The sequence below is a fragment of the Gorilla gorilla genome, chromosome 1 (genome assembly GCF_029281585.2).
Source record: "Gorilla gorilla gorilla isolate KB3781 chromosome 1, NHGRI_mGorGor1-v2.1_pri, whole genome shotgun sequence".
NCBI classification, from domain to species: domain Eukaryota; kingdom Metazoa; phylum Chordata; class Mammalia; order Primates; family Hominidae; genus Gorilla; species Gorilla gorilla.
Window position 1 is genome coordinate 63730352 of NC_073224.2, and position 26270 is coordinate 63756621.

A 26270-nucleotide genomic window follows, 5' to 3' on the forward strand; every position below is an offset into this window, starting at 1 on the left:
CCTTTCCCCATTGCTTGTTTTTTGATTGACTATAATTTATATAGGCAGTACTTTAAGCTATTTTTATATTATTCCTCTGGACATCTACTCTTCTTTTGTATAAGCTTTGAAAAGAAATTCTCTAGTCTGGGGATTACAAAATCAAATGCCTTCAGTATCGGGTTGTCATCATGAATGTGTGAATTGGATTGTGTGTAAGAAATAGAGAGTAGAAGTGCCCTGATAAACTAAAGACTATATACCCTGGCATAGGAATTCAAACCAAACTCTTAAGGTTCTGGGTCAGTCCTACTTGAGACCCTCTGCCCTAGCCTCATTTCTATTATTGAACTCTACTGCTTTATTTTAAATTATCTTAAAAGCCAGAGTTAAAGTAGAACACTTAGGTAAGCTAAAGATTTTTAAAGTTGAGAACTACCTAAATAATTCACGTCACAATAGATTTTTTGTGACGTGAGTTAAAGTTCTTTCAAATAGAACTTTGACTATATATAAGATTATTTTTATGTGAGATTTAGGAGGACAAGGACCACATCTTTCTTATTCACTGTTCAGCCTTTATTACAATGTCTGGCACATAGTAGGTGCTCAGTAAGTATTATTTGAATGAATGAATGAATGGCTGTACACCTTTAAATTTTCTTTTGTTTTTTGTTAATTTTGTACTATGTATAGCATAACCACTTGGTGGCACTAAACTCATTTTAAAACTTGAAGACAGTATTCTCATACCCATGTACATTGTAACTTTTCTTCTCACAGACACATACAAAATGAGTTCTAATATATCATGGACAGTGTAAATTATTATTGACATCAAAAAAGAAAGTAACCACAAGAATTTTTTCTACTTCTTAAAATCCTAAAATAATGGATTACAAATTTGAAGTCCTTAGATTATAGAAATGTTTGATAATCTTTTCTGCCGTAGCCTCACTGCCTAGTTTAGCATTGGGTATATATTGAATCTTTAAGGTGTCTTGATTTTGAAAGAATGTGTTAATAAGTATAAATTTTAACTTCTCCTAACTTTACTCCTCCCACTCAGATAATTTCACTTTAGGTAATTTAGACCTAAGATAAGGGAGTACTAAGTGTTACAGTGTTTTAGTCAACCACATTTATGAAGTCCTCTTTAATCATTAAAGTTTTCATCCAAATTTACTAAAGAACTGTGATTCGGATCAAAATACATATTCGTATAAATCAGCAGCAACGTTAATTGGATTCTGGATCTATCACTACTTTTTCCTAATTCATCAATTTTAAGACAGTTTTGAATACAAAATGCTTAAAGAGAAGAATTGTAGAACCATGGTGATGTTATAGTTATTGAGAATTAGGAGTATGAGACTATTCTGTAATGGAGAGTGCAGTCTTATTAAGGAATTTCTCAAATATACTTCAGTCAACAGTTGAGGAACTGGTAGATATTCATAAGATCTTAAAAACCTCTACCAACATGAGAAATAGAGAACTATAAGAATTAAAGAAGGAAAATAATTGAATTTTTTTCTTCTGAAATCAGGCAGGATAAAAATAGATAATTTACTAAAATGTAAAATCATAAGCTAATTAGCATTATTGGAAAGACTAATTACAATATAGTAACATAATACTGTAGTAGGACTAAGCTGTAATTTAAAAAATTATTCAGCTCTATGATTAACCTTGCTGGTGTTCACACTGATCATCTAAGGTTCTTTCCAGCTTCATGATCTCAATACCATAGGTGCTTAGGCAGTGTGGAAGAAACTGCTGTTCATAAAGTGGTTTATAATCTTGTTGGAGAGACCACGTTTATGTACAGAGATAGCCTAGCATGATGGCTATGTACACAAATTCTAGAACAAGATCAGCTGTGTGCCCTTGGGCACTTACCTCTTTGTGCCTCAGCTTCTACAAATTTAAAATGAAGATGATAATAGTAATCCTTCTTCATAAGTTGTTAAGAGGATTAAAAGAAATAATACATGTAGAGTGCCTAGAAAAGTAACTGGCACATAGTAAATGCTATCTAAATGTTTTTTCCTTTGGCTAGAATGTAAGGTCCAGATAATTTGTTAAATGATTATAGCTAGATGATAGCAATGTAAAGACTGTACATGATTGAGTGAAAAAAAATATTTGGACATTGTATACCCTGTTTGGGAATTTAAATGAGGGTAGAAACTAATGTGAGTTGGGTTCAGAATTTCTCTAAAATCACACAGGTGAATTGAAGCTTATGCTCGGTTATAAAATACTAATTGAATTTGAATAGGTAGAAATGAGTCTAGGAGGAAATGAATAGGAGAGGGGGACAAGCTCTGTTGGCTTAATCAGCTATGTTTTCCATCAGGATGATTGGTCTTGTTACCCTAACTGGATTGGTTTTTGGTAATATTATGAGTTCATTGAGTTCATTTGGTTTCCTAGAATTTTCAACTCCAGAATTGCAGCAAATTTCTGAAAATAGATTAGGATAGAAATTAAACATATTTATTCTGTTTATGCTGAGACTTCATAAAATATAATTTGAAAACTGTTCATGTTTTGGGGCCATTGTCACCAGTTAAAAACCATTTTTTATTTTTTTAAACACATTGATATCTTCACTTTTATATTTTATAGGTAATTAATAATGCTTGTGCTACTCAAGCCATAGTGAGTGTGTTACTGAACTGTACCCACCAGGATGTCCATTTAGGCGAGACATTATCAGAGTTTAAAGAATTTTCACAAAGTTTTGATGCAGCTGTGAGTACAATCTTCTTATTCCTAAAATGTCATATTTGTGAAAGTTTGTATATTAATAGGCTACTTTAAAAAATTATTTTAGATGAAAGGCTTGGCACTGAGCAATTCAGATGTGATTCGACAAGTACACAACAGTTTCGCCAGGTAAAGAGACTTTATGTTAAATAAATACTGTTTCTTTCTTTGCTTCTTTGAGTTTCACTATTTTTTTGTTTACTGTAGACAGCAAATGTTTGAATTTGATACGAAGACATCAGCAAAAGAAGAAGATGCTTTTCACTTTGTCAGTTATGTTCCTGTTAATGGGAGACTGTATGAATTAGATGGATTAAGAGAAGGACCGATTGATTTAGGTAATGCAGTTCCTGTTCCTGATATTTCACTTTTGACAGGGGAAAATCTGTTGGGTATTTACCCTCATTCAGTGCTGCTTAAATTTTCAAGGTAAAAGTGACTATGAGGTAACATAATATAATGAAGGCCTTAAGCTCTTCAGTGTGTTATGTTAATATATAGGAAGGACATCTTGACTACCATAGTTCAGTTGATGCCTTTGAGTTTTTCCCAGGTAAAATTATTTTTTAACCTATAAGTTACATAATTTATATTTTATTTTCCATTTAACATTTAAAAACTACCCTTAGTGAACGTAAATAGTTACTCTTGTCATTTTTAACCCATTCGTAAGGGATAGCAAGCATTTCTTAACATCCGTATTAAAGTATTTTCATTTGGAATTGGATAATTTATTGTTTTGCAATCAAGAAAATATTTTTCTTAAAATTTCTCTATTTAAATAGTGCATTAATGTGTTATCCTTTCTGCCAAAGCATAGATTGTTCTGATCCTACCCCGTCTCTAATGCTGAGCAAAAAATGATAAACACTTATCAAAGTTGAAGGTACAATCTGTGGCTCTGAAAGATTACTGAAATAATAGGTTCACAAAATAATTTTAACTCCTTATTTTGACTTTATTAAATTTTCTTTTTCTTTTTTTAATAATAGTTTGAAGTCCAACACAACTTGTTTTAGTTGAATCTAATGTTATAGGCTATTCATAAAACTTTATACTTTTAGATTTTAAAAAAATTAACATGGGTGCATTTTGTTTGTACTTTTTGCCATGCCCCATGCGTAGAACCAATAGTTTATCTAATGCAGATTTACATGCTGCCTCTATATTTAAAAATATTTATTTTTCTATGTGTGTTATAAAAATTTATTTATGGAATTGAAACAACATAATTATACTAAAAAGAGTTTTACTGCTCTAAATTTATTAAAATATTTGTAAAAAAATATTTTGGGCCAAACTTTTGCATGTTAAAGTTGATTGTTCTTATTTTTGTTTGTGTTAACTGTTTTAAAATTTCTTTCTAGGTGCATGCAATCAAGATGATTGGATCAGTGCAGTAAGGCCTGTCATAGAAAAAAGGATACAAAAGTAAATGCTCAGCTAATCTCATTGGCATAATATTCTGTTTTTTAAGTATTTTTTAAACTTGTATTTTATTGTTATTTTAGCAGTGTGCATTGAACATCTACTTTTTTTTTTTCTTTTTAATTTTTCGTAGAGACGGGTTTTCACCATGTTGCCCAGGCTGGTCTCAGACTCCTGAGCTCAAGCCATCCGCCTGCCTCGACCTCCCAAAGTGGTAGGATTACAGGCGTGAGCCACTGTGCCCAGCCAAACATCTACTTTTGATTGGGTTAATGCATTTAAGAAGTCTATTTCAGAAAATCTCTAAATTTCATGTAGTAGTATGTCATCTTGTCTTTAGAGAAGTTAAACATGTGGATTTCCATTAAGTTAGATAATTTTTTATTTTCTTTTTTTTATTTTTTGAGACAGAGTCTCACTGGGTCGCCCAGGCTGGAGTGCAGTGGCGCAATCTCAGCTCACTGCAACCTCTGCCTCCCGAGTTCAAGCGATTCTCGTGTCTCAGCTTCCCGAGTAGCTGGGATTATGGGCACATGCCACCACACCCGGCTAATTTTTGTATTTTCAGTAGAGGTGGGGTTTCACCATGTTCTTCAGGCTTGTCTCAAACTCCTGACCTCAAGTGATCTGCCCGCCTTGGCCTCCCGAAGTGCTGGGATTACAGGCATGAGCCACTGCACCCGGCTAGGTATTTTGTACTGTTGGATAATTGACAGTTATTTTGTAGAGTTTTATTTTTGAGGGTTTATTTTTAATATTAAGCTCTTTATTTTGGGGTAATTGTATATTCAATTTCAGATAATTATATATATATTCAGTTGTAAGAAATAATACAGAGACATCTTGTGTGTATTTTTTATCTTTCAGTGGCAACATCTTGCAAAACTATAGTGTAATATCACAGCCAGGATACTGGCATTGATGTAGTCAAGATACAGCAAAATTTGCTCTCCACAAAGATCCCTTATATTGTTCTTTTTAGGCACAACCACTTCTCTCCCTGCTGCCTTTCCCTTTCCTTCACTCCTTAATCCCTAATTCTATAATTTTTGTCATTTAAATAATGTTATATATGAATTTTACAATATGTAACCTTTTTGCATTAGCTTTTTCACTCAGTTTAATTCTGTGGAGATTCTTCCAAGTTTTTAAGTGTATCAGTAGTTCATTTTTTTATTCATGGATGGTATTCTGTGGTATGGATATACCAGCTTTTTGCCTCTTCATCCATTGAAGGACATCTGGATTGTTTTCTGTTTTTTGGCTGCTGAGAATAAAGCTACAATAAACGTTTTTGTGCAGATTTTTTGTGACTGCAAGTTTTCGTTTCTCTGGGATAAATGCCTATGTGTTGCATTGCTGGGTTGCATGGTAAATGGATTTTTTTTTTTTTTTTAGAAACTACCAAACTCTTTTCCAGAGTGACTGTACCATTTTATATTTCTACCAGCAATATATGAACGGTCTAATTCCTCTGCATCCTTTTTAGCATTTGGTGTTACCACCATTTTTAGTTTAACCATTCTAATAGATGTATAGTGATACTTCATTGTGGTTTTAATCTGCATTTCCCTGATGACTAATGATGTTGAAAATCTTTTCGTGCCTTTAGCTCATTTTCTGATTGGATTGTTTTTTGACTCTTGAGTCTGAAGTTCTTTACGTATTTTAGATACTAATCCTTCATCAAACACATTGCCTGCAAATATTCTCTCCCAGTCTGTAGCCCATCCACTTGTACTCCCAAAATGGTCTTTCACAGAGCGAAAGGTCTTAATCCTGATGAAGTACAGTTTATCAATATTTGACACCATGAATTGTGTTTTTGTTGTCAAGTCTAAGAATTCTTTGTCTCGGTGTAGATACCAAAATTTTTTTCCTGTGTTATTTTCTTAAAAGTTTATAGTTTAATGTTTTACATGTAAGTCTATGATGTATTTTGAGTTAATTTTTGTATATGGTGTGACATTTAGATCACGGGTCATTTTTTTTTTTTTTTTTTTTTTGCCTATGCATATTCAATTACTCAGGCACCAGTGGTTCAAAAGGCTATCCTTCCTCCACTGAATTCCTCCTGCACCTTTGCAAAAATGGAGCATATTGGTGTGGGTCTATTTCTGGGCTCACTAGTCTGTCCATTGTTCCATTTATCTGTTCCTCTGCCAGTACTACATTGGGTTGATTACTGTAACTCTAAGTCTTGAAATCAGGTAGACCGATGCCTTTCATTGTATTCTTCTCTTCAAAATTGTTTTAACTACTATCGTTCCTCTGCCTTCCCATATAAATTTTAGTATAATCTTCTCTATATCTATAAAAGTAAGACTTTGGATCTTATTTAAAATTTCTGTGTGAGCTGGTTTTTATGGACACGGCTCTGACAGGGTAAATGTAAATTGTGGGTGCCACCTCATTACTGCCAGGTGGGAGTAGAAGTCCAGCTTCCCTACTAGGCCTTCAGTGACAACTGAAATGGAATAAGGCTTCTTGTTACTGCTGGGCAGAGATGGGAGTTCTAGCCCCCAGCAGGGTTTCTGTTGATACCACTCTGGCTGAGAGGGGTAGGAGTGCCTTGCTATTGCTTTCCACTCATGCTGAAGTGGAAGAGGCTACTTTGCCACTGTATGGCAGTGACAATTTTGGCTTCCCATTCTGTGTCCTTTGATACCACAAATGGGTGTTGTCATTACCACATGGCAGGGATGAAAGTCCCCATTCCCTACCCAGCCTTTTTAAATACCAACCTAGGAACCTTGTTAAAGGTTGGAAGACAAGACTGGAAGTCCAGCTCTCTATTCTGCTTTTACTGGTTTTGAGTAGGGGTGAGGTCACAGATTTTTCAATCATGTTTGGCTATAGTGGAATGATTATTGTCTAAAAGTTTTCTGTCTTCTGAGGCTGCACCTTTTCTATTTGGCTAGAGAGAGCAGACTTTTGTTGGGGCTTTTTTTTGTCTGTGCCTGTTGGTATTTCTGGGTTGCTGGTTTCTTCAGCTCCAATTCTGGAATATATGAGGCAGAAAAAAACCTCAGGAAATTCACTATTGTATCATTCTTGGTTCCTGAGTTCCCCAGCTTGTCTGCTTTTTTTTCTACCTTTCAGAATGTTCTTGCTTGCTGTTTTTAAAAAACATATTATGTCCAGGGTTTTTATTTGTACTTACTGGCAGGAATAGGGACATGGAAGTCCCACAATCAGTGTTTTAAAGACATTTTTACATAGTTCAAATTACTATAGTTATGTTGGGGCCATTTCTTTTCAGTGAATAGAACTGTGTATGAGAAACTCTTAGAGATAAACTAATGCAAAATGGGCTTATATTTTCTATATATTTTCATCTTAATGCCATTTACATAGTGTTATGAATAATGCTTTTAATGTCAGTTGCTACCATGAACCAGCTTGTTATGAGATGCTTCATTGATATCAGAGTAGTGAAAATCAAACATTCAGAAATTTTACTATACGATATAATTATACATTATGTTAATAAAATATGTTATATTTATTTACATATAAGATAAAATTTAAAATATATAAATTAAAAATAGAAAGTTCATCATGACTTGGAAAAAATTATATAATAAGGAGCATAGTTAATACCCATCAAGATGCCAGTCTAAATAATTTAAGAAATATGGAGTCTCCATTTGTTTTTTTCTGAGCTCTTAAGTTAATGTGTTGCCATATTTCTTATAAAGGTAGGGAAATTGATGAAAATGTTTTTTATTTCAAATGTTTTATAACATTATTTTAGAATATTTAAAAAACATTTGTGATTGATGGAATTTAGCCAATTTTGTTTTTCTACAGTTGTCTTTCCTATATGAAAGCTTTTTTTTTTTTTTTTTTTTTTTAAGAGACAGGGTCTTGTTCTGTTGCCCAGACTGGAGTATAGTGCACTATCATAGCTCACTGCAGCCTCCAGCTTCTAAACTCAAAGGATCCTCTCCGCTCCTGAGCCTCCCAAGTAGCTGGGAGGCACCTATGTGCCTGACCTGAAAGCTTTTTAAAAGTGTTCATTTTTATTGCTAGCCAATTGATGGACTTTTGTTTATACTAGAAAATCAAGAGGGGAATCACGATGGATTATCTTAACGGTAATAGTTGTACAATTCTTTATTACATTATAAACAAATAATTTTCTTCTAGGTACAGTGAAGGTGAAATTCGATTTAATTTAATGGCCATTGTGTCTGACAGAAAAATGATATATGAGCAGAAGATAGCAGAGTTACAAAGACAACTTGCAGAGGTTCGTGGCCATGTTTCTAAGTACAAAGTTCTAGCTTGGTTATTCTCTCAGGAAAAGTATTTGCTTTAAATATATATATAATCAAGTCTGAATGGTGGCTAAGCGAATACACACTGGATTCAGGCTGCCTAGATTCGGTTCCTGGCTTTGCACTTAGTGGATATAGGAATCTGAGTATATTTCCTTGTGCCTCAGTTTCTTCATATAGCATAAAGATAATAAATAGTATTTACCTTAGAAGATTGTCATGAGGAGTAAATGAGGTATTATGTGTAAATCACTTAATGACTAACAAATGGTAAATGCTAAATAAGTGTTAGGAATGAACTATTTTAACTATTTGCTGTGACTTCATTATATAATTAAGCAAGTTAATTCTCAAAGAGTTAACTGGGTACATTTAGAGTCACATGTAGTCTTTACTAATCTATGATTACCTTTCTATAGTAAATGTCACTGGAGAAGAGATTTAGTAGACAAAGTTTATTTTACAATCCTTTGAGCACATTTTCTTAAGAGTATATTTAAGAAAATTTATTTTATAGTGTATTAGGAGAATATGGCAATAGAGTATATTACAGTGTAGGTTGTTTTTAGATGAAAATTCATATTATTAGAACATAGAAATATGGAAGGTACTATTTTGGGGCTTTTATCCTTTAATGCTGCTGTTAGGCGGGCATGCTGCTATCAATATGAAGAGTAAAAATTTGAAAATAATCATACTGTGTTTATCATTTTAAAATATTCTGAATGTAAGCCTCAATTATTAGGGTGTGCTATTTCTTTTCCTTCCCCCAAGGAGGAACCCATGGATACAGATCAAGGTAATAGTATGTTAAGTGCTATTCAGTCAGAAGTTGCCAAAAATCAGATGCTTATTGAAGAAGAAGTACAGAAATTAAAAAGATACAAGGTATGTTTTTAAAAATGTGTTCCTTCAATGTTTTAATATAGAGCAGTATATTTCAAGATGAAGGTACATTGAATATCTGATGGCTTTGCCTCTTATCATTTACCAGATTTCAAATAATTTGTTGATTCTCTGATACCCTACAAAGATAAGTAGTGAGATGTCTTTCATTTTTATTTTTGTAAAATATTATTAGGAATAGAATTTTAACCTATTTGGTGTTTCAGTTCACTGTAGTTATTATTCCTTTTTTTTTTTTTTTTTGGACAGAGTCTCACTCTGTCGCCAAGGCTGGAGTGCAGTGGTGCAATCTTGGCTCACTGCAACCTCCACCTTCCAGGTTCAAGCAATTCTCCTGCCTCAGCCTCCCAAGTAGCTGGGATTACAGGTGTGCACCACCATGCCTGGCTAGGCTAATTTTTGTATTTTTAGTAGAGACAGGGTTTTGCCATGTTGGCCATGCTGATCTTGAACTCCTGACCTCAAGTGATCTGCCCGTCTCGGCCTCCCAAAGTGCTTGGATGTGGAATGTATATGTCATTTGTCATGTGTTATGGTAGTAAAAGGATTATTTTTCATTTGAACCTCAGTGTAAGGCAAGAACTGTCCTTTTTGTTGCTCCCCACAGTGTCAGTAAAGTGTTTTGCATCATACTTAACAGACAACGGATACTTTGCATCATACTTAACAGACAACAGATGATTGTTAAGTGAAATGAATGGGCCTTAAACTAGTAGGATTTCTTCAGGTGAAAGTGGTAGGGGCAGGCAGGCAGGCTCTAGAGTATTCCAGGCGGGAAAAAGGGAGGGACAAGTTCATGGAGATAGGGAAGGAAAAAATAATAGCTTTCCCAATTATTTTCCATTTCACATGATATTAAAAAAAGTAAATTACCCATCTTTATATATACTTATGTGTTTATTATGTAATTAACTAACTTTTAATATCTGCCCAAAATACAACACAAAGTTTCCATAACTTCCATAAGGTGTCCTGCTTTATTGTTTGGGAATGCTTTGTTTAAAAAAAGATAAAATGATTGTCATACTGCTATAAAACAAACATGTTAAGCTTTAATTTAATTAATTAACTGAAGGAACTCTAGTTAAAGGAGAAGTCAGAGAAGCTCAAATTTATATGAAGTTTAAATGAATTTATAAGAGATGGAAACTTTCTATGGAAGGGCAATCAATTATACTTCTACCAGGCAGAATATATAATAGGTCAGTGGCAGTGAAAGCCTAGAATCACATAACTTGAGAGGATGTTATCTAGACAGTGCATAGTTTTCCACTGAAGTAGAAATTTTTTCCTGCAGTGTACCCCCTTTCGATAAAAAATAATCTGAAGGAAAGATTGTGCTTGATCACAAAATAAAGCTGGTCTCGTTAGACTTTGCCTGATTATTTGCACAGGTGAAGTAGCAAATGTTAATTTAGCTTGTAGATCTTTAGTTTTTTTTATAAATGACATTTTCATAAGTAATGTTAGATTGGACTTTTAAAGGCCTCTATTATTTGCTAAGTCAGGGGCAGGAGGCCCTTGCCCAAGAAACTCCCTCCACATGTTTTATTGTGTTAATTTTTATTCTCAGTGGGAATGGAATCTCATTATTTCTAAAGTCATTTTCTTATGAGAATGGATATACCATTTATATTTTGAGTTGGGTGCAAAGAATAAAATATCAAAATTAGCAGAAATGTAGTTAGTGTGGATTGATGTTTTATTTTCAGATTGAGAATATCAGAAGGAAGCATAATTATCTGCCTTTCATTATGGAATTGTTAAAGACTTTAGCAGAACACCAGCAGTTAATACCACTAGTAGAAAAGGTAAGTATTTTATTGGTAGATACTTAAATTAGGTTTAGAGTCTCCAAAAACATAAAATGTATTTTTTATTTTTTGCATGAGTAGAGGTAAAATTTTTGGAAGCTTGTACGTTTTTATTCTTTTGCTTTTGCCTCTTGTTTTCTATTCTATAAGAATTAGTTCAATTGAGACTGTAAAACAAAAATAAAGAATTACCCCACTGCTTTAGGCTTCCAGATTCTTAGTGTCAAGACCTCAGGTTATGCTGTATTAAAATAAAATTTAAAACACTTCCTTTAAGCAAAAGTAGATTTTTAATGCTGATAATTGAAATAATATTTTCCTATTTAGCAAAAATTTGAGTTGATATAACAGAATTTAAAAGTAGAATGGACATTGTTGGGTTTAAAAAAAAAATAGCCTGTACTACGAAATAGGTTTTCTTATTTCTAATCTAGTATCCATTCCACTGAGGGAAAACTAGCATAAGTTAGTGAAGAATTCTGATTTCTATGATTTTTTTCATAAGTAACAATAAAATATTTGTTGAATAAGTAAAATGCAGTTAAATTGTTTTTAAGTTCATACTGTAAATCAGTGTTTCTGAAAGTGAACATCAGTGGATACTCTTTAAAATACATGTTACCTGGCCCCTCCCCAGATATTCTGATATAGGGGAAGGATTCTTTAATAAGTTCCCCAAGTGATTCTAATGCAACTGGTCTGTGTACCACAGTTTGAGAAACACTTTGAGAAGACACTACTAGGCAAATAAAATTTTGGACCATTAACTTAAAGACGAGAATACATGGTAGGTATATTTTCCTTATTAATTTTAAAGTTTACAAAGCAAAGATTGATTTCAACCAAGCTGTTTCATGTTATACATTCTAAATAATATGAGATGTGAGCTAATAAGTTTTTTGTGTATATTACCTTATTGATTGAAACATGTGACCCAACTTTTAGCATTAAATGTAAAAATTATTGCAGAAGACTGCTAAATCTTCTCTTTTCCATTATAGGTTTTTCTGTTCATGCATCTCAGGGTGTATTCTAAGATGGGAAACTTTTTAAAGTTTTAGATTAATACAGGGTCCTGTGGTTCTCAAAGTTGCTTGGTTAACAAGAATACCTAGATATGATGTTATTAATCCTATCAAATGTTTTTCTGTTAAAAATATTAAAATAACTATAAAATGTGCTAAATATGTGATACATCAGATTTTAAGTTAGATAAATGTTACTAGGGACTAGGACCCTTAGACAAATATTAAATGTATTAATTTTGCATTAAAATTGATCTGTGAACAGAATTTTTTGTGTGTGCAAATTAGTAAGTAAAAGAACCACTGTTGTTTGATTTTTAATTACACTATATCCCCAGATTTTTTTGAGAGCATAGTTAGAGAACAACAGCTTGTCAGCTTAACATTAGAATAATTATTCCTTAGTTCACATTTTTTGGACACAAGGTGGCAGCATATAAATACCTGATGTTAGTGGAACACCAACTCTGTTGTGTTTGCCTTCATTTTCTTAAGGAAGTAGTTATTGACCTTCTGGTTGCTTATTTCTCTAAGCTGTTCTTTTATTAATATTCCAGAAGCAATATTGAGATAGATTTATTTCTTGTATGCATGCAATAACTATTATTCTCCTAGGTTCTGAAGGAGCTTAGACTCATTTAATTGGAATTGTTGAAATGTTTTAAATTATTCATCAAACATTTATCTAGCTGCAAGGATATTCCAGGCACTCTGTTAAGGTCTAGGGATGTATACATAACTGAGACATATTATTTTCTCTTAAGCAACTCATGGTACAATTTGGGAAAGGAATAAATGAACAATTATGGTATTGTGCTAAATAGTATTATTTTGATAAATGCCAGGATAAAGTCAGGCTAAAGATCCCCAGCAAGCACAGGGTAGCTCCTAAATAGCTTTATAGCCACTTAAAATTTCACATCCATAAAGTTTTAAATATGTGGTGGGAATTAAGTGCTTAATCTGTAGCAATATATCCGTTTCCTTTGCAAGAATATATTTTTGTTCATCTTATTTTGGAAAAAAAATGATACCATATTAAAATATCATTTTCTGCAGATAAATGCAAATTTAAAAAATAAAGCATGTTGAAAAACTGTTAGAATAAAGATTAGATTTTATAATTATATAAAATCTTTACCAGTGATAGTTAATTACTTAATGGTAATACTTCTAAGAAAAATTGCCTATAGAATTCAGAAATAGATAAGTTGGAATAGTGGATCTTACTATGTTTTGTTTTCAGGGAAAATAGGATAAAAGAACAAGGTGTGAGAAGGAATAGAAGGAAACAAACAGGAAAGATATGGCTGCACCATGCAGTGCTACTATATGCCGAGATTCTACAGGATGAGATTTTTGAATAGCTGAGGCAGTTGCCTATAATCTATGATGCCATAAAAGTATTTGACCTAAAATCTTTTTATTTGCAAAATAGTAAATAAAAAGTGATTCTCCCTCGGCATGGCTATAATGAACTTGGTTAGAACCTATAAATGTTTTTGTTATATGAATCTTTTTAACTGATGAATTCGTTGAATACACACCACATTTAAAAACTGCCTAGGAGGTAATCCAAAAATATATAGTTATAAAACTTCTTGTATTATGTACCAAATCTCTTTCTTAAAATATAAAATAAAATTATCTAGTTTAAGATTATATTTGTGAGACTTCTATTTATTCAGGTATATTTATGATTAAAAAATTTTTGTCTACACATTTGTATGTAATTATGAATCATTGTCTATCTTAAGTTTTTAACTACCAATAACTTAACATGATGTAAAATCATAAATTCCATTGCTATGGGGAAATCCAAACAACTTCACAATATTGAATTTTGTCCACATTTTACTATGACTTTATGATTCAATTGGTAATAAGTAAGCTTCAGATCTTTTTCTATTTCTTAATAGAAATAAGGTAGAAGAATAGTTAAGGCTAATCACAACAATATCTACATTAGTATCTATTAATGCAGAATTATCTGATTTGAGTCAGTACTTTTTAATATCATTGGTACACTGTATAGAAGGAAAGTATTTTTAACAGTATATATTTTTCCATGTTATTTATAAATATGATTTTATTTTTATTTTTTAACAAAAACAGACCAAAATACAGGCTTTGAATTTAAATCTTATATATATGTTACTTATTAGCTGGAGCTTTTAGGCACTATTTACTTTCTTATAACCTCTTTCTCATCTGTAAACTGGGAATCATACCTACTTTACATTCTTGATGATTAAATGAGATCATATCTGTAAAGTGTATAAATTAGCGCTCAATTAATTGTGATAATTATTTTTAATTTTAATAAATGTATAGACACTCTGCCTTATATGTGTTTGCTCATTTAATTATGTTGTAAAGTTTATATCAGAAACCAGTAAATTTATTTCTTGTTAATCCTTCTCAATATTCTATTAAGTATACTCAGATCAATAAGGAAAGAAGCACATACTTTTATTTTAAATTATGCCTAAAACCAAATTATATTTATTATTTGAGGACAGAAAACTTTGTATGAGATGCGATACACATATCAAATTACAAATTATGCTTGTTAACTAAAAACGTTGATGTTGGCAATTAACTTTATTATTTTTAATATGACACACAGACTATTTGCTCTTATTCATTCTGAGGCACAGCACTGTTTTATCATACTGTTAAATAATAATTATACTACCTAATACATTACAAAAAGAGATTGTAATTGTTTTAATTGCTGTATTTTTTATTTAAGGAAGTTTAAAAAAGTTGTATAATGTAGAAGTCTAATTCATTGACTCTTCTGAAGTGGCACAGTGGAAAAATATTGCGTTGTAGTACTCTAAAATCTTGCTTTTAGAAATGTCTTCTGAACACCAGCAGAACTGGCATCATCTGAGAGTTTGTTAGAAATACAGAACCTCAGGCATTTTACTAAATCAGTCTGCATTTTAACAGGGTCTCTAAGTCATTGGTATATACATTGAGAAGCAATGCTATAAAGCATATGTCTTTGATCTGTATTGAGGACTTACTGTATACTAGCTGTGGGACTTTGGTCAAGCTTGATAACATCTATAAGCTCTGGCTTTTTCATTTGCTAAAGAATAAAACAAGTACTGTGTTCAAGCTATATAATTGTAATGAAGATCTATTGAACTAGTATGTAAAAACATTTTTTTTTTAGGTCATATAAATAAAGTTTGTTGACACCAGGGATACATAATCCTTTAGTGACATTATGTTAAAGTCACTTAAACTGTTATGTTAAACTCATTTATTCACATTTGCAGAAACTAATGTAAGATTTTCCTTATGCTCATGTGAATAGGAAATGGGCAAATATGTGTATATATATTGTTTTGGAATACTCATGAATGAGTTTGACTTTATGGAATTTTTAAATTATTACAATTATAATAATTCATTTCACCTTCAGATAGGAAAGAACTGCAAACCAAACATGATCCTTTCTTAGGGCAAAGAATAACTATGTAATTGTCCAGGAAAAGTTTGTTATAAGTCTCAAGTTATAAAACATAATGCTTTAGAAGTCTTATAAACAATGTATTTCAAGCCTTTCAGCTTGAGAATACCCTCTTAGGCACATTTTATTCTAATATAGTCTAAAACTGACTTTTAAAATTTTGTAACATACTATTTTTAATTTTTAGGCAAAAGAAAAACAGAACGCAAAGAAAGCTCAGGAAACCAAATGAAGATGTTTTCGGATATGTACACCTTTCTGCTTCTGCACATATTTTCATGGAAACCATTATGTATAAAGAACTTAGAGCAACATCCTAATTGGCTCAGTGCACGTTTGGCAATAGTGCCAACCTGTCTTGTCTTTAATGCATGGATTCATAAACTTCTTCCCTACCTGCATCATGTGCATGTAGTGCATATTAAATGAAAGTGATATTAAGAGTGCTTTCCCAAATTCCATTATTTGACATTGAGTCTGACAACTGTTAGTTTTCTGGATGTATAACTACCATATGAAGCTAGAAAATGCACAAACGATATTCCTTATCTGTAATTTAAATACTTAAAATTTGCAATTGTCAGATCTTGATTAAACTGGTTGTCTTATTTCTTCTCATCATTAACGGAAAAAAAACCAGTATTTCTATCTTTGATATCTAAGTGTTTTGAGGATTTTAAAACTGAATTTTATCTGCTATACCAGTTATTTGAGAAAGTATGATTTTAATGTAAATCATTTAAAAAGGACAAAAGTATAATTTCCAGTGATTTTCACTGCTGTCAGTAGAAAAGTAATAAACATCTCAATTTTATTTTAGTAAATATTCTTCAAGTGTTTGGGGTTATTTGTTTATGTATTAGAGAATTGTTTCAGGAAGGTTTGAGTATTATGCTTCAAAGCAAAATTTCAGGTTAAGAAGAAATTGTAAATCTTAAAGAATGTTGGTGTTACTCTCAATGGAATATTGTTTCAAGCTCGTAAGCTGTGTATAAAAAAACTGGAGGTCTGACAGTTCATGTTATCTGCTTTTTTAAAAAGATGGTAATGGTGATGGGGGTCTTTCTATGCCAATTTGAATAAATTTCGTACAGCCTGCAGTTTCCAAGAGCCATATGTAATTTGCTCACAATTGATTTTTAAAAATTGATTTGGGAGTTGCTTTGTAATAATCTTCTGCTTCTAATCTTCCTTTGCAAGTCAGACTTTAAAGAAGACTTTATAAAGCTTTCTTTTTTAAAGGAAGTAACCTACTTTTTTCTTTATCAAGAATATTTCTGAGTTTGATACATGACTTTAACATTTTATTATTTATTGTAAAATCAATTTAGCATAATTTATTTTATTAGGGAGAATGTGTACCCATCTTCCAGCTTCAGCACATTTTTAAGGATTGTTTTTAAGCTTAGTAATTGTGGTATTAAATGACTTAGAACTAATGGGGAAAAACCTGATAGGAAATTGATAGAAAAACGAATGAAATATTTTTCATACATAATTTCAGTTGGAGGTAATGAAAAATATGTAGTCTCTCAGTTATTTGTGAGTAAATATGTTTTGCTGTTGATACAGTAATAATTAATGGAGTGTTTTCAAAGCCATGATATAATTTTTAAAAATAGATTTTTAAGGAAGGCTCATCTTGATCTCATTCGTTTATTTCAGCTTAATTTATATATTCTTTCCTATTGAGGCTTAGATTTTGTTAAGCAATGTGAGGATTATTGTGGTAAGTTGTATTTAGTAATCAATACAGTGTGATACTGGCACTAGGATTGACAAATAAATCAATGGAACAGAAGAGAGAGCCTGAAAACAGATCAACGTTTATATGATCCCTTGATTTCGACAAAGGTGGCAAAACAATTCAACAGAGAAGGAAAGTCTTTTCAACAAATGGAGCCGGAATAGAATAGCTGAATATCCATATAGAAAAAAGTGAACAATGACCCCCTACCTCACAAAAATGACTTTGAGATGAATCATAGACCTAAATGTAATATTTTAAAAGTATGAAGCTTTTTAACTGAAAACAGATGATATTTTTGTGACTTGGGGGGTTAGCCAAAGGTTTCTTAGGTCACAGAAAGCAGTAACCATAAAAGATCCAAAGTTAGAGCTCATCAGAATTGTCATTGAAAATGTTAACAAAAGTAATATCAAATGACATTTGAAAAATATCCTTGTAAAATGACTATATTAATAGGTATAAGGATTTTTTCTTACTAATCTAATAAAATTCCTTAATAGGAATTTCCATAGCTTAAGAGTGGTTTATTTTATCTGCATCTTCTTTGGTGATTGCAAATCCCTTGTGATACTTCATGATTACTTCTGTCTGTGAATAAAGAAGTGTGACTTGTCTGGGTGCTGTATGTTGCTGGTTTGAAACTAAGTCATGAAGCTAGAGGGTAGAGAAAATGGAAGAATAAAGAGCAACCCATAAATAGATAAATGCTATGTGGAAAGTTTTTTTTTAATGATATTTTATAGAAAATCTTGCTCATTTCATATTTAGTCTTTTCTAAAATTTTATTTAATTATTGGGTAGGTGAAGGCGCTTCCATTCTATTTTATGCCTTCAAAATAGCCAATTCTAAGGGATGTACTTCTGTTATTATCAACAAAAACCTTGCCAACAGCTGCGGCACTGGCTACTCTCACCTTATATGTTTAGTTCCCAAGATAGCTTGCCCTTTTCCTAACAGCAGTCAGCTCCACTGTGCCACTAGAACAGACAAATATTTGCTCGGGAATCACAACCACGGGGACTTGCTCCCCCAGTTAGGACCATGGTACATATTTGTGTGTATATTATGGTGTTACATGCAGATTAATACTTTTCAATTAATCCTCCTAGTTGCCTGTAACATTAACATTTCAAGATGCATTTAGATATTTTTATCCTGTAGGAGGATTTTGTTTATTTGAGGGAAAAAAAGGGCTTTTAATGTATTCTCCTCAAAAACCATTTAGAGAAAACAGATAAGTAAAAATAAAATTTAAATTACCATATTTCTATTTACAGGGATGAGCACATTAACATTTTATGTATTTAGTGATCCTTTTTCCTCATGTGTACACATATGTTTTTGTGTGTTAGTCTTGCTTGCCCTTCCCATAGTCTGAAATAGTTCTATGAAGTTTATATTATTTTTAAACTTGATCATATACAAATTTTCAGGAAACAAACCACTCTAGCTATTTGAAGAGGAATGCAGATTTATATTGGGAGTTTTGAAACTACATAGTTTCTTACAAAATCATTGGAAGGTTTGGAGGAGTCGTTTCAAGCTTAAGTCTCCAGAGATTACTCCCATCCAAACATACAGTATTGGTGTACCTAGGGAACTGCTCACTTTTGCAACAGTCAGGGAGTTCACTGTTGGAACTATTGATGTTAGAACATGTTGCAGTAGTTGTGTTCAAGGAATGAGGAACCTGCTGTAACACCCAATGACTGTGCACTGGAATGCAGAAAAGTTAAACCTTCTATGCCTAAATGCCTAAAATAGACAAACTGGATAGTTACATTTTTAGAATGATACTGCGTTTTTTAGAGTAGTATGAATTCCTAGATCAGTCAAACATGCATGTTATTTAGTTTGTTCTTTAGTATATTGTTAACTGGCCTAAATCCAATGACTGACATGGTAAAGATTCACCACTTCTAGCATACTGGGCACTTTTTATTTTTGACTTGATTACATTAACTTTTTGAAAACTATTCAGTGATTTATTCAGCCAATCTTATGAGGTACATCTGAGTTGTTCTAGATGCTAGAGGATAGTATAACAGGAAAAAGCCCGTGCTCTCATGGTGAGACAGATAATAAGTATATAATACAACTTTTCAAATAGTAGTATGAATGGTAAAAAAATAGGGAAAAGGGGTGGGAGGAGCTGAGGTTTGATAGAATGGTCATGGAAGATCCCATTAATGAGATGTACTTTAAGTAGAGACCTAAATGAAGATAATTTTTTCTCTGTACAAGTGGATTGCATATAGGCATATAGGCAGAACTTCTCTAGTACTGAACTAGCACTGTACAAGTGGATTGCATATAGGCATATAGGCAGAACCAATGTGCAATAATTAAGAATATTAATTTGCAATCATGTTTGATGGTTAAATGGTTTATTAATGTTGGAGTGTCAATATGAAAATGGGTTGAATAAAAGATATATGGAAATGCCTAGGACTACTGCTCTATTTACTTTTTAGCTTATCCATATATTTTATGTAATATGCTTCTTTGATTCTTTCTTGTAGCAATGATAATATAATATTGAATAAACCATAAAACCAGTGGGGAAAGTCTCATGTAGGTGTATTTTTAAAAAACATTTTGAACTGTCCCCCGCCCTCCCATCATAACCATTAAGACTAAAACAGGCTGGGTCTGGTGGCTTATGCCTGTACTCCTAGCACTTTGGGAGGCTGAGGCAGAAGCTCAGAAGTTCAAGCCTAGTGTGGGCAAGATGGCAAGACCCTGTCTCTTAAAAAAAAAGAAAAATTAGCTGGGTATGGAGGTGATATGTGTCTATAGTCCCAGTTACCCAAAAGACTGAGGCTGGAAGGTCCCTTGAGCCAGGAGTTCGAGAATGCAGTGAGTTGTGATCAGCCACTGTACTCCATCCTGGATGAGAGAGTGAGACCCTATCTCAGAACAAAACAAATGAAAACAATGAAATTACTTGAAAAAATTTGGGAGAATATTTTATTACTTAGGGACGGGAAAAGCTTCCTAATCACCAAAGAAAACATAAAAGAACCCAGAAGAGAAATACTTGACAGTATAAAAATTAAAAATTTCTGTAAGGCAACAGACACCATAAAACTTTAAGAGACAGCAAGCCAACAAATAAAATTTTGTCATACATAATATGCAATATGCGTATTACAATCATTAGACAAATGTATAATACACAGTTCCTCTGTAAATTACATATTATATATGAGTAATATATTTATTGTGCAATCCTGCAATAAAGCTATAAAATATGATTGTAGGGTGTTCCCCATTGATGGCTATTCTAACATTTTAGTTATATTTCACTTTATCTTCACACCAATCTTATGAGGTAAGTATTAACTTCATTTTAATACTTAAAAGATATCTGTTTTTTTCCTTCTATATACCTTTTCCCTTTGAATCAAACCATCTGTGTTCTGAGTACTCAGTGGGTGATCTGCAGACTAGCAGCAATGAGCATAACCTCAGAACTTGTTAGAAATGCAGAATCTGAAGTCCCACCCCAGAACATTGGAATCAGAATCTGCATTTTAAAAAGATGCCCAGTTGATTAAATTACATTTATGCACATTAAAATTTGACAGATAATCTCAGTTATTTTTATGCTTATGGAAATAATTATTGTCTCCATAATCAATAGGCATTGTGTTTTATTTTCTGAATTTAAAAAATTGGTTTTAGGACTTCTACAATTTCAGTAGCCAGATGTGAAAATGCAATCAATTAGAAAAAGTTATTAGGAATAAAATAGAAAACTATTCCTAATGTGCCAAACATTGTCCTAAGTACTTTTTTTTTTTAGACGGAGTTTTGCTATTGTTGCCCAGGCTGGAGTGCAATGGTGCCATCCCGGCTTACCACAACCTCCGCCTCCTGGGTTCAAGTGATTCTCCTGCCTCAGCCTCTCGAGTAGCTGGGATTACAGGCATGTGCCACCACACCTGGCTAATTTTGTATTTTTAGTAGAGACGGGGTTTCTCCATGTTGGTCAGGGTGGTCTCGAACTCCCAACCTCAGATGATCCTCCCACCTTGGCCTCCCAGAGTGCTGGGATTACAGGCGTGAGCCACCATGCCCGGCGTCCTAAGTACTTTTTTGCACAATAACTCCAGCCTTCACAGATATGAAATAAGTCACGTTATCCCCATTTTTCAGATGAGGGACACTAAAGCACAGCAAAAGACAATGGGTACATTAGTTATGGTGTATTGGAATACTAGGCAGTCATTGAAAAGAATATGAATGTCTATGTATTAACATGGAAGGATGTCTGTGACTTATTTTTAAGGAAAATGAAAGTATAACTAACTTGCCCAAGTTCATACAGCCAGTAAGTAGTAGATCTAGGATTCAAACTTGAACTCCTACTTGTACTTCTCTCTTTCACTTCTTCCCTCCCTCCATTCCTTCATTCCTTCCTCCCCCCCACCACACTTCCATCCTTCATCCTTCCCTTCTTTCTTCTTCTTCCTTTTTTTTTTTTTTTTTTTTTTTTTTGAGATAGAGTCTCGCTCTGTCACCCAGGCTGGAGTGCAGTGGCACAATCTTGGCTCACTGCAACCTCTGCCTCCCAGGTTCAAGTGATTCTCCTGCCTCAGCCTCCCGAGTAGCTGGGATTACAGGTGCGCACCTCCATGGCTAATTTTTGTATTTGTAGTAGAGACAGGGTTTCACCATGTTAGCTAGGCAGGTCTCAAACTCCTGGCCTCAAGTGATCCACCCGCCTTAGCCTCCCAAAGTGTTGTGATTACAGTTGTCAGCCACAGCACCCTGCTTTCCTTTCTTCTTTATGGTAATTTCTTGTGATGCTCAGCTGCACACATCCTTTATATACTTCCACGATTCTTCTCATAAAAATGATTCTTAGAGGTAAAATTTCATTATGGACAGAATTGTACAATGGAGGTGTTTATGTGAAAAAACTATCTCCGGATTTATTAGAAGCTTTGTAGGAGACATTGATGACCTTTGCTGAGTTATTAAGGAATGCCAAGAGTAAGTGGTAACTATGAGCTCTGAGATCCAGTGGCTCCCTGAGGGCTGGTAATTAGGATTTTGATTAGAGGCTAACAAGCGATCCAGGTTGGGCCTCCCAGGCTGTCTCCAAGTGAGGTTACCAAGGTCCAGGATCTGCCCTTTCAGCTTATGATTTGAGTATACTCATTGAAGGTGATAAGGACTTTGGGTAGTTAAGCCAACTTAATAAAACTTGCAGGAGACTAATGTACACCTGAAAAACAATCTATTAATTTACTTTACAGTTATAACTGCCAGCAGACCAGACATTTCTGTCAGCTTATTGATACATTGTCTCCCTGGTAGATAAACTTACCAAGGAAACCGAATTAAGACCAGAAGGTTAGTTGACTATAGAACTGGACCAAAGGAAATTATTTGTTGTTTAAAGATACTTGCTATGATAGCCTGTGACATGGTTTGCCGTGTTAGACAGCAACCAAATCTGCCTGTAGATAGGTTGAAAGCTAGGCCGCTTGTGCCAAACAGCCAAGTTTTGAATGTAAAGGAAAAGATCTTGAAAGAAATTAAAAGTGCTACTCCAGTGGACACATGAATGATAAGAAAATGAAACAGTCCTATTACTGATATGGAGAAAATGTGAGTGGCCTGGATAGAGGATCAAGCTGACCACAATACACACCTCCTTGATCAAATTGTTACTGCATGCTTCTTCTACTGCTAGAGACACAATGACAAAATTTTAAACTTCATAATTATCACTTTTGTGGTTGACATTTCCCTGCTTCCTTTCTTGTGTCAACAAGTGTTTTCAAATGTATTGTAATTTAAGTTTAAATTTATTTGATTTGGCCAGGCGTGGTCATTCACGTCTGTAATCCCAGCACTTTGGGAGGCCGAGGCGGGTGGATCACTAGGTCAGGAGTTCAAGACCAGCCTGGCCAGGATGGTGAAACCCCGCCTCTACTAAAAATACAAAAATTAGCCGGGTGTGGTGGCGTGTGCCTGTAGTCCAGCTACTCGGGAGGCTGAGGCAGAGAACTGCTTGAACCCAGGAGGCAGAGGTTGCAGTGACCCGAGATTGCACCACTGCACTCCAGCCTGTGCAACAGAGTGAGACTCTGTCTCAAAAAAAAAAAAAAAATTTATTTGATTTTAATTTTTTTCTAATCTGGCCTTTTAGTGACATCTGGAGAGACTGCTTAATCTAATTTTTCAGACTGTTTCTAGATGAGGGGACTATTTCGTATAATCTATGTAATATCAGTGTATGAGGAATCAGTATTTCTATTTTAATAATGCCAATATGACCTTTCCTAATATCTTATGCCTGAAATAGCCTATATCTAACTTACTTGTTTAGAATGCTCTGCACACTTGGTACAACGTGAAAAGTTTTTCTCTTAGGGCATACAGGATAGTTATTGGAGTGGCTGCATTGCTTATACAGTGAACACCTTGGGTGATGCAGTTACTCGTCAGATTTCAGGCAGAAATTTACTTGAATTAATGTTTGTAATAAAAAACAATGGTGTGCCAACTTAAGTAGCCTCATTACATCTTCCATGAGTAACTTGCTCATTCTAGCCTCTGTGGCCATTCTAAGAACTGTACTTTCTTGCCAATTTTATTGAGGTTGGTAAACACAACTTCACAGATAAGACAGTAGACTTTGTGCATATTCTTTTATTCTAAAATTGTAACCCTATATTGTAGTAAGTTGGAGAACAGACTACTGGATTTGGACTTAGGGGACCTGGGATTCTAGTCCTGCTAGTCTATTAACTATTGTGTGATCTTTGCTTATATTCTGTTATCTGCTGAAATGCACTTTGTCCTTTCCTTTGTTGTAATTTTCAAATAGCACTTATAGAGCAAACAGGTGGCTTTCACATCTGTTTATACAACTAAACCTTAAAACAAATATTGCTCTATTAAAACTTCATTGTATTAGACTTTCTCTCTCTCTCTCTCTCTCTCTGTCTCTTTTCTAGACCTCTCTTTTTCTGTTATGGTTGAATCCAAACATAAGAAATCAGACTTATAAAGCTTTTTTAAAGAACACATTTGAAGTTTAGGAAAAGTTTTGTCATATTTCCTTAGCTATTTTGACAACACTTTGGGAATCTATTTTCCCTCCAATAACAACTTCATAAGCTCATAAATGTAACTTATACTATTGTCTTGATGCGATCCTTTTTGCTAATTCTAACTTCCAAGATGATATATAGTATAAGCTAGTGTAAACAATATTTATTCTGATGGAGCATCTGCATCTTGGTATCTAGTCATCTGTACACACAATCTTTATAGCTTCTTTCCAAATGTATTCACAGAAAGGAAAATCAACTCTTTTCTAGATATGTCTTTAAATAAATGTAGACAATTCTGGAGCCTAGTGATAGGATTACCATTTTAAAAGTTTTGAATTACCTATTTTAGCATCAGTAAATATCAGGAGAGAAGAACTATTAGAAATACCACATGAATCCTTTTATTATAATAGACGAGCCAAGATTGAAGATAGGCTGAACATCTGCTTGTTCATTCATTAATTCATTCAATCAAAAAGTATATATTATCTACTCTGAGTCATGCTCAATGCTATGTATTTGGGTTACATGGGTGAAAAGACATATCTTGCTCTGTGTCATGTTTTCTCAACTATTCTACAGCCTTGGGCTGGGTTTTAACTTGGGGATTATAATGTGCCCTGGGAATAACTTCCCTACACAATAGGTATTAGTAACTGTTACCAGTGTATTAGACAAAACAGTCTAAAATAGGACTAGTTTGTCCCCGTATGCTGTAATAATGTTCATCTATGAGTGCTTCACTTTATTGTACTTCATAGATACTGTGTTGTTCACAAACTGAAGATTTGTGGCAACCCTTCAATAGGCAAGTCTACAGGTGCCATTTTCCCAATAGCATGTGCTCACTTCATGTCCATGTATCACATTTTGGTAATTCTTGTACTATTTCAAACTTTTTGCCAACTATATCTGTTATGGAGATCAGTAATCAGTGATCTTTGATGTTACTATTGTAATTGTTTTGGGGTGCCATGAACCATGCCCATGTAAGACAGCAAACTTTAATGTGTGTATTTTGACTGCTCCACTGACGCGTCTCTCTCCCTCTTCTTGGGTCTCTCTATTCCCTGAGACACAACAATATTGAAATTAGGCTAATTAATAACCATTGTACAATGGCCTCTAAGTGTTCAAATGAAAGGAAGAATCACATCTCTCACTTTAAACCAAAAGCAGAAATGATTAAGTTTAGTAACGAAGGCCTGTCAAAAGCCAAGATAGGCTGAAAGCTAGGCCTCCTGTGCCAAACAGCCAAGTTCGGAATGCAAAGGAAAAGATCTTGAAAGAAATTAAAAGTGCTACTCCAATGGACACATGAATGATAAGAAAATGAAACAGTCCTATTACTGATATGGAGAAAATGTGAGTGGTCTGGATAGAAGATCAAGCCGGCTACGGCATTCTTTTTTTTTCTTTTTTTTTTTTTTTTAACTTTCAGTTTAGCTTCAGGGGTGCATGTGAAAGTTTGTTACACAGGTAAACCCGTGTCTCAGGGACTTGTTTTACAGATTATTTCGTCATCCAGGGTTTAGCCCAGTACCCAATAGTTATATCTCCTGCTCTGCTTTCATCCTCCCACCCTTTACCCTCAAGCAGACCCCTGTGTTTGTTGTTTCCTCCTTTGTGTTCATAAGTTCTTACCATTTAGCTCCCACTTGTAAGTGAGAACATGCGGTATTTGGTTTTCTGTTTCTGCATTAGTTTGCAAAGGATAGTAGCCTCCAGCTTCATACATGTTCCCGC

General features: G+C 33.6%; 1 protein-coding gene across 13 annotated transcripts in view; it reads left to right on the forward strand.

Moving 5' to 3' along the window:
• UCHL5 (ubiquitin C-terminal hydrolase L5) overlaps positions 1-19899 on the forward strand; it is a 47655-nt gene extending 27756 nt beyond the window's left edge. For 2 of the 13 annotated variants that reach the window (XM_019028124.4, XM_055378256.2), the window contains exons 5-13: positions 2614-2739; positions 2822-2883; positions 2962-3092; positions 4122-4185; positions 4316-4396; positions 8335-8437; positions 9240-9353; positions 11084-11182; positions 15885-19899. In XM_019028124.4, coding sequence (XP_018883669.2) covers positions 2614-2739; positions 2822-2883; positions 2962-3092; positions 4122-4185; positions 4316-4396; positions 8335-8437; positions 9240-9353; positions 11084-11182; positions 15885-15929 — 825 coding nt within the window. In that variant the 3' untranslated portion in view covers positions 15930-19899. Of the gene's footprint in view, positions 1-2613; positions 2740-2821; positions 2884-2961; positions 3093-4121; positions 4186-4315; positions 4397-8334; positions 8438-9239; positions 9354-11083; positions 11183-11822; positions 11974-15884 lie in introns of those variants that run through there. The other 11 variants (XM_019028127.4, XM_055378257.2, XM_019028131.4 and 8 more) reach the window with 8 other exon arrangements.
• The last annotated feature ends 6371 nt before the right edge of the window (positions 19900-26270 follow it).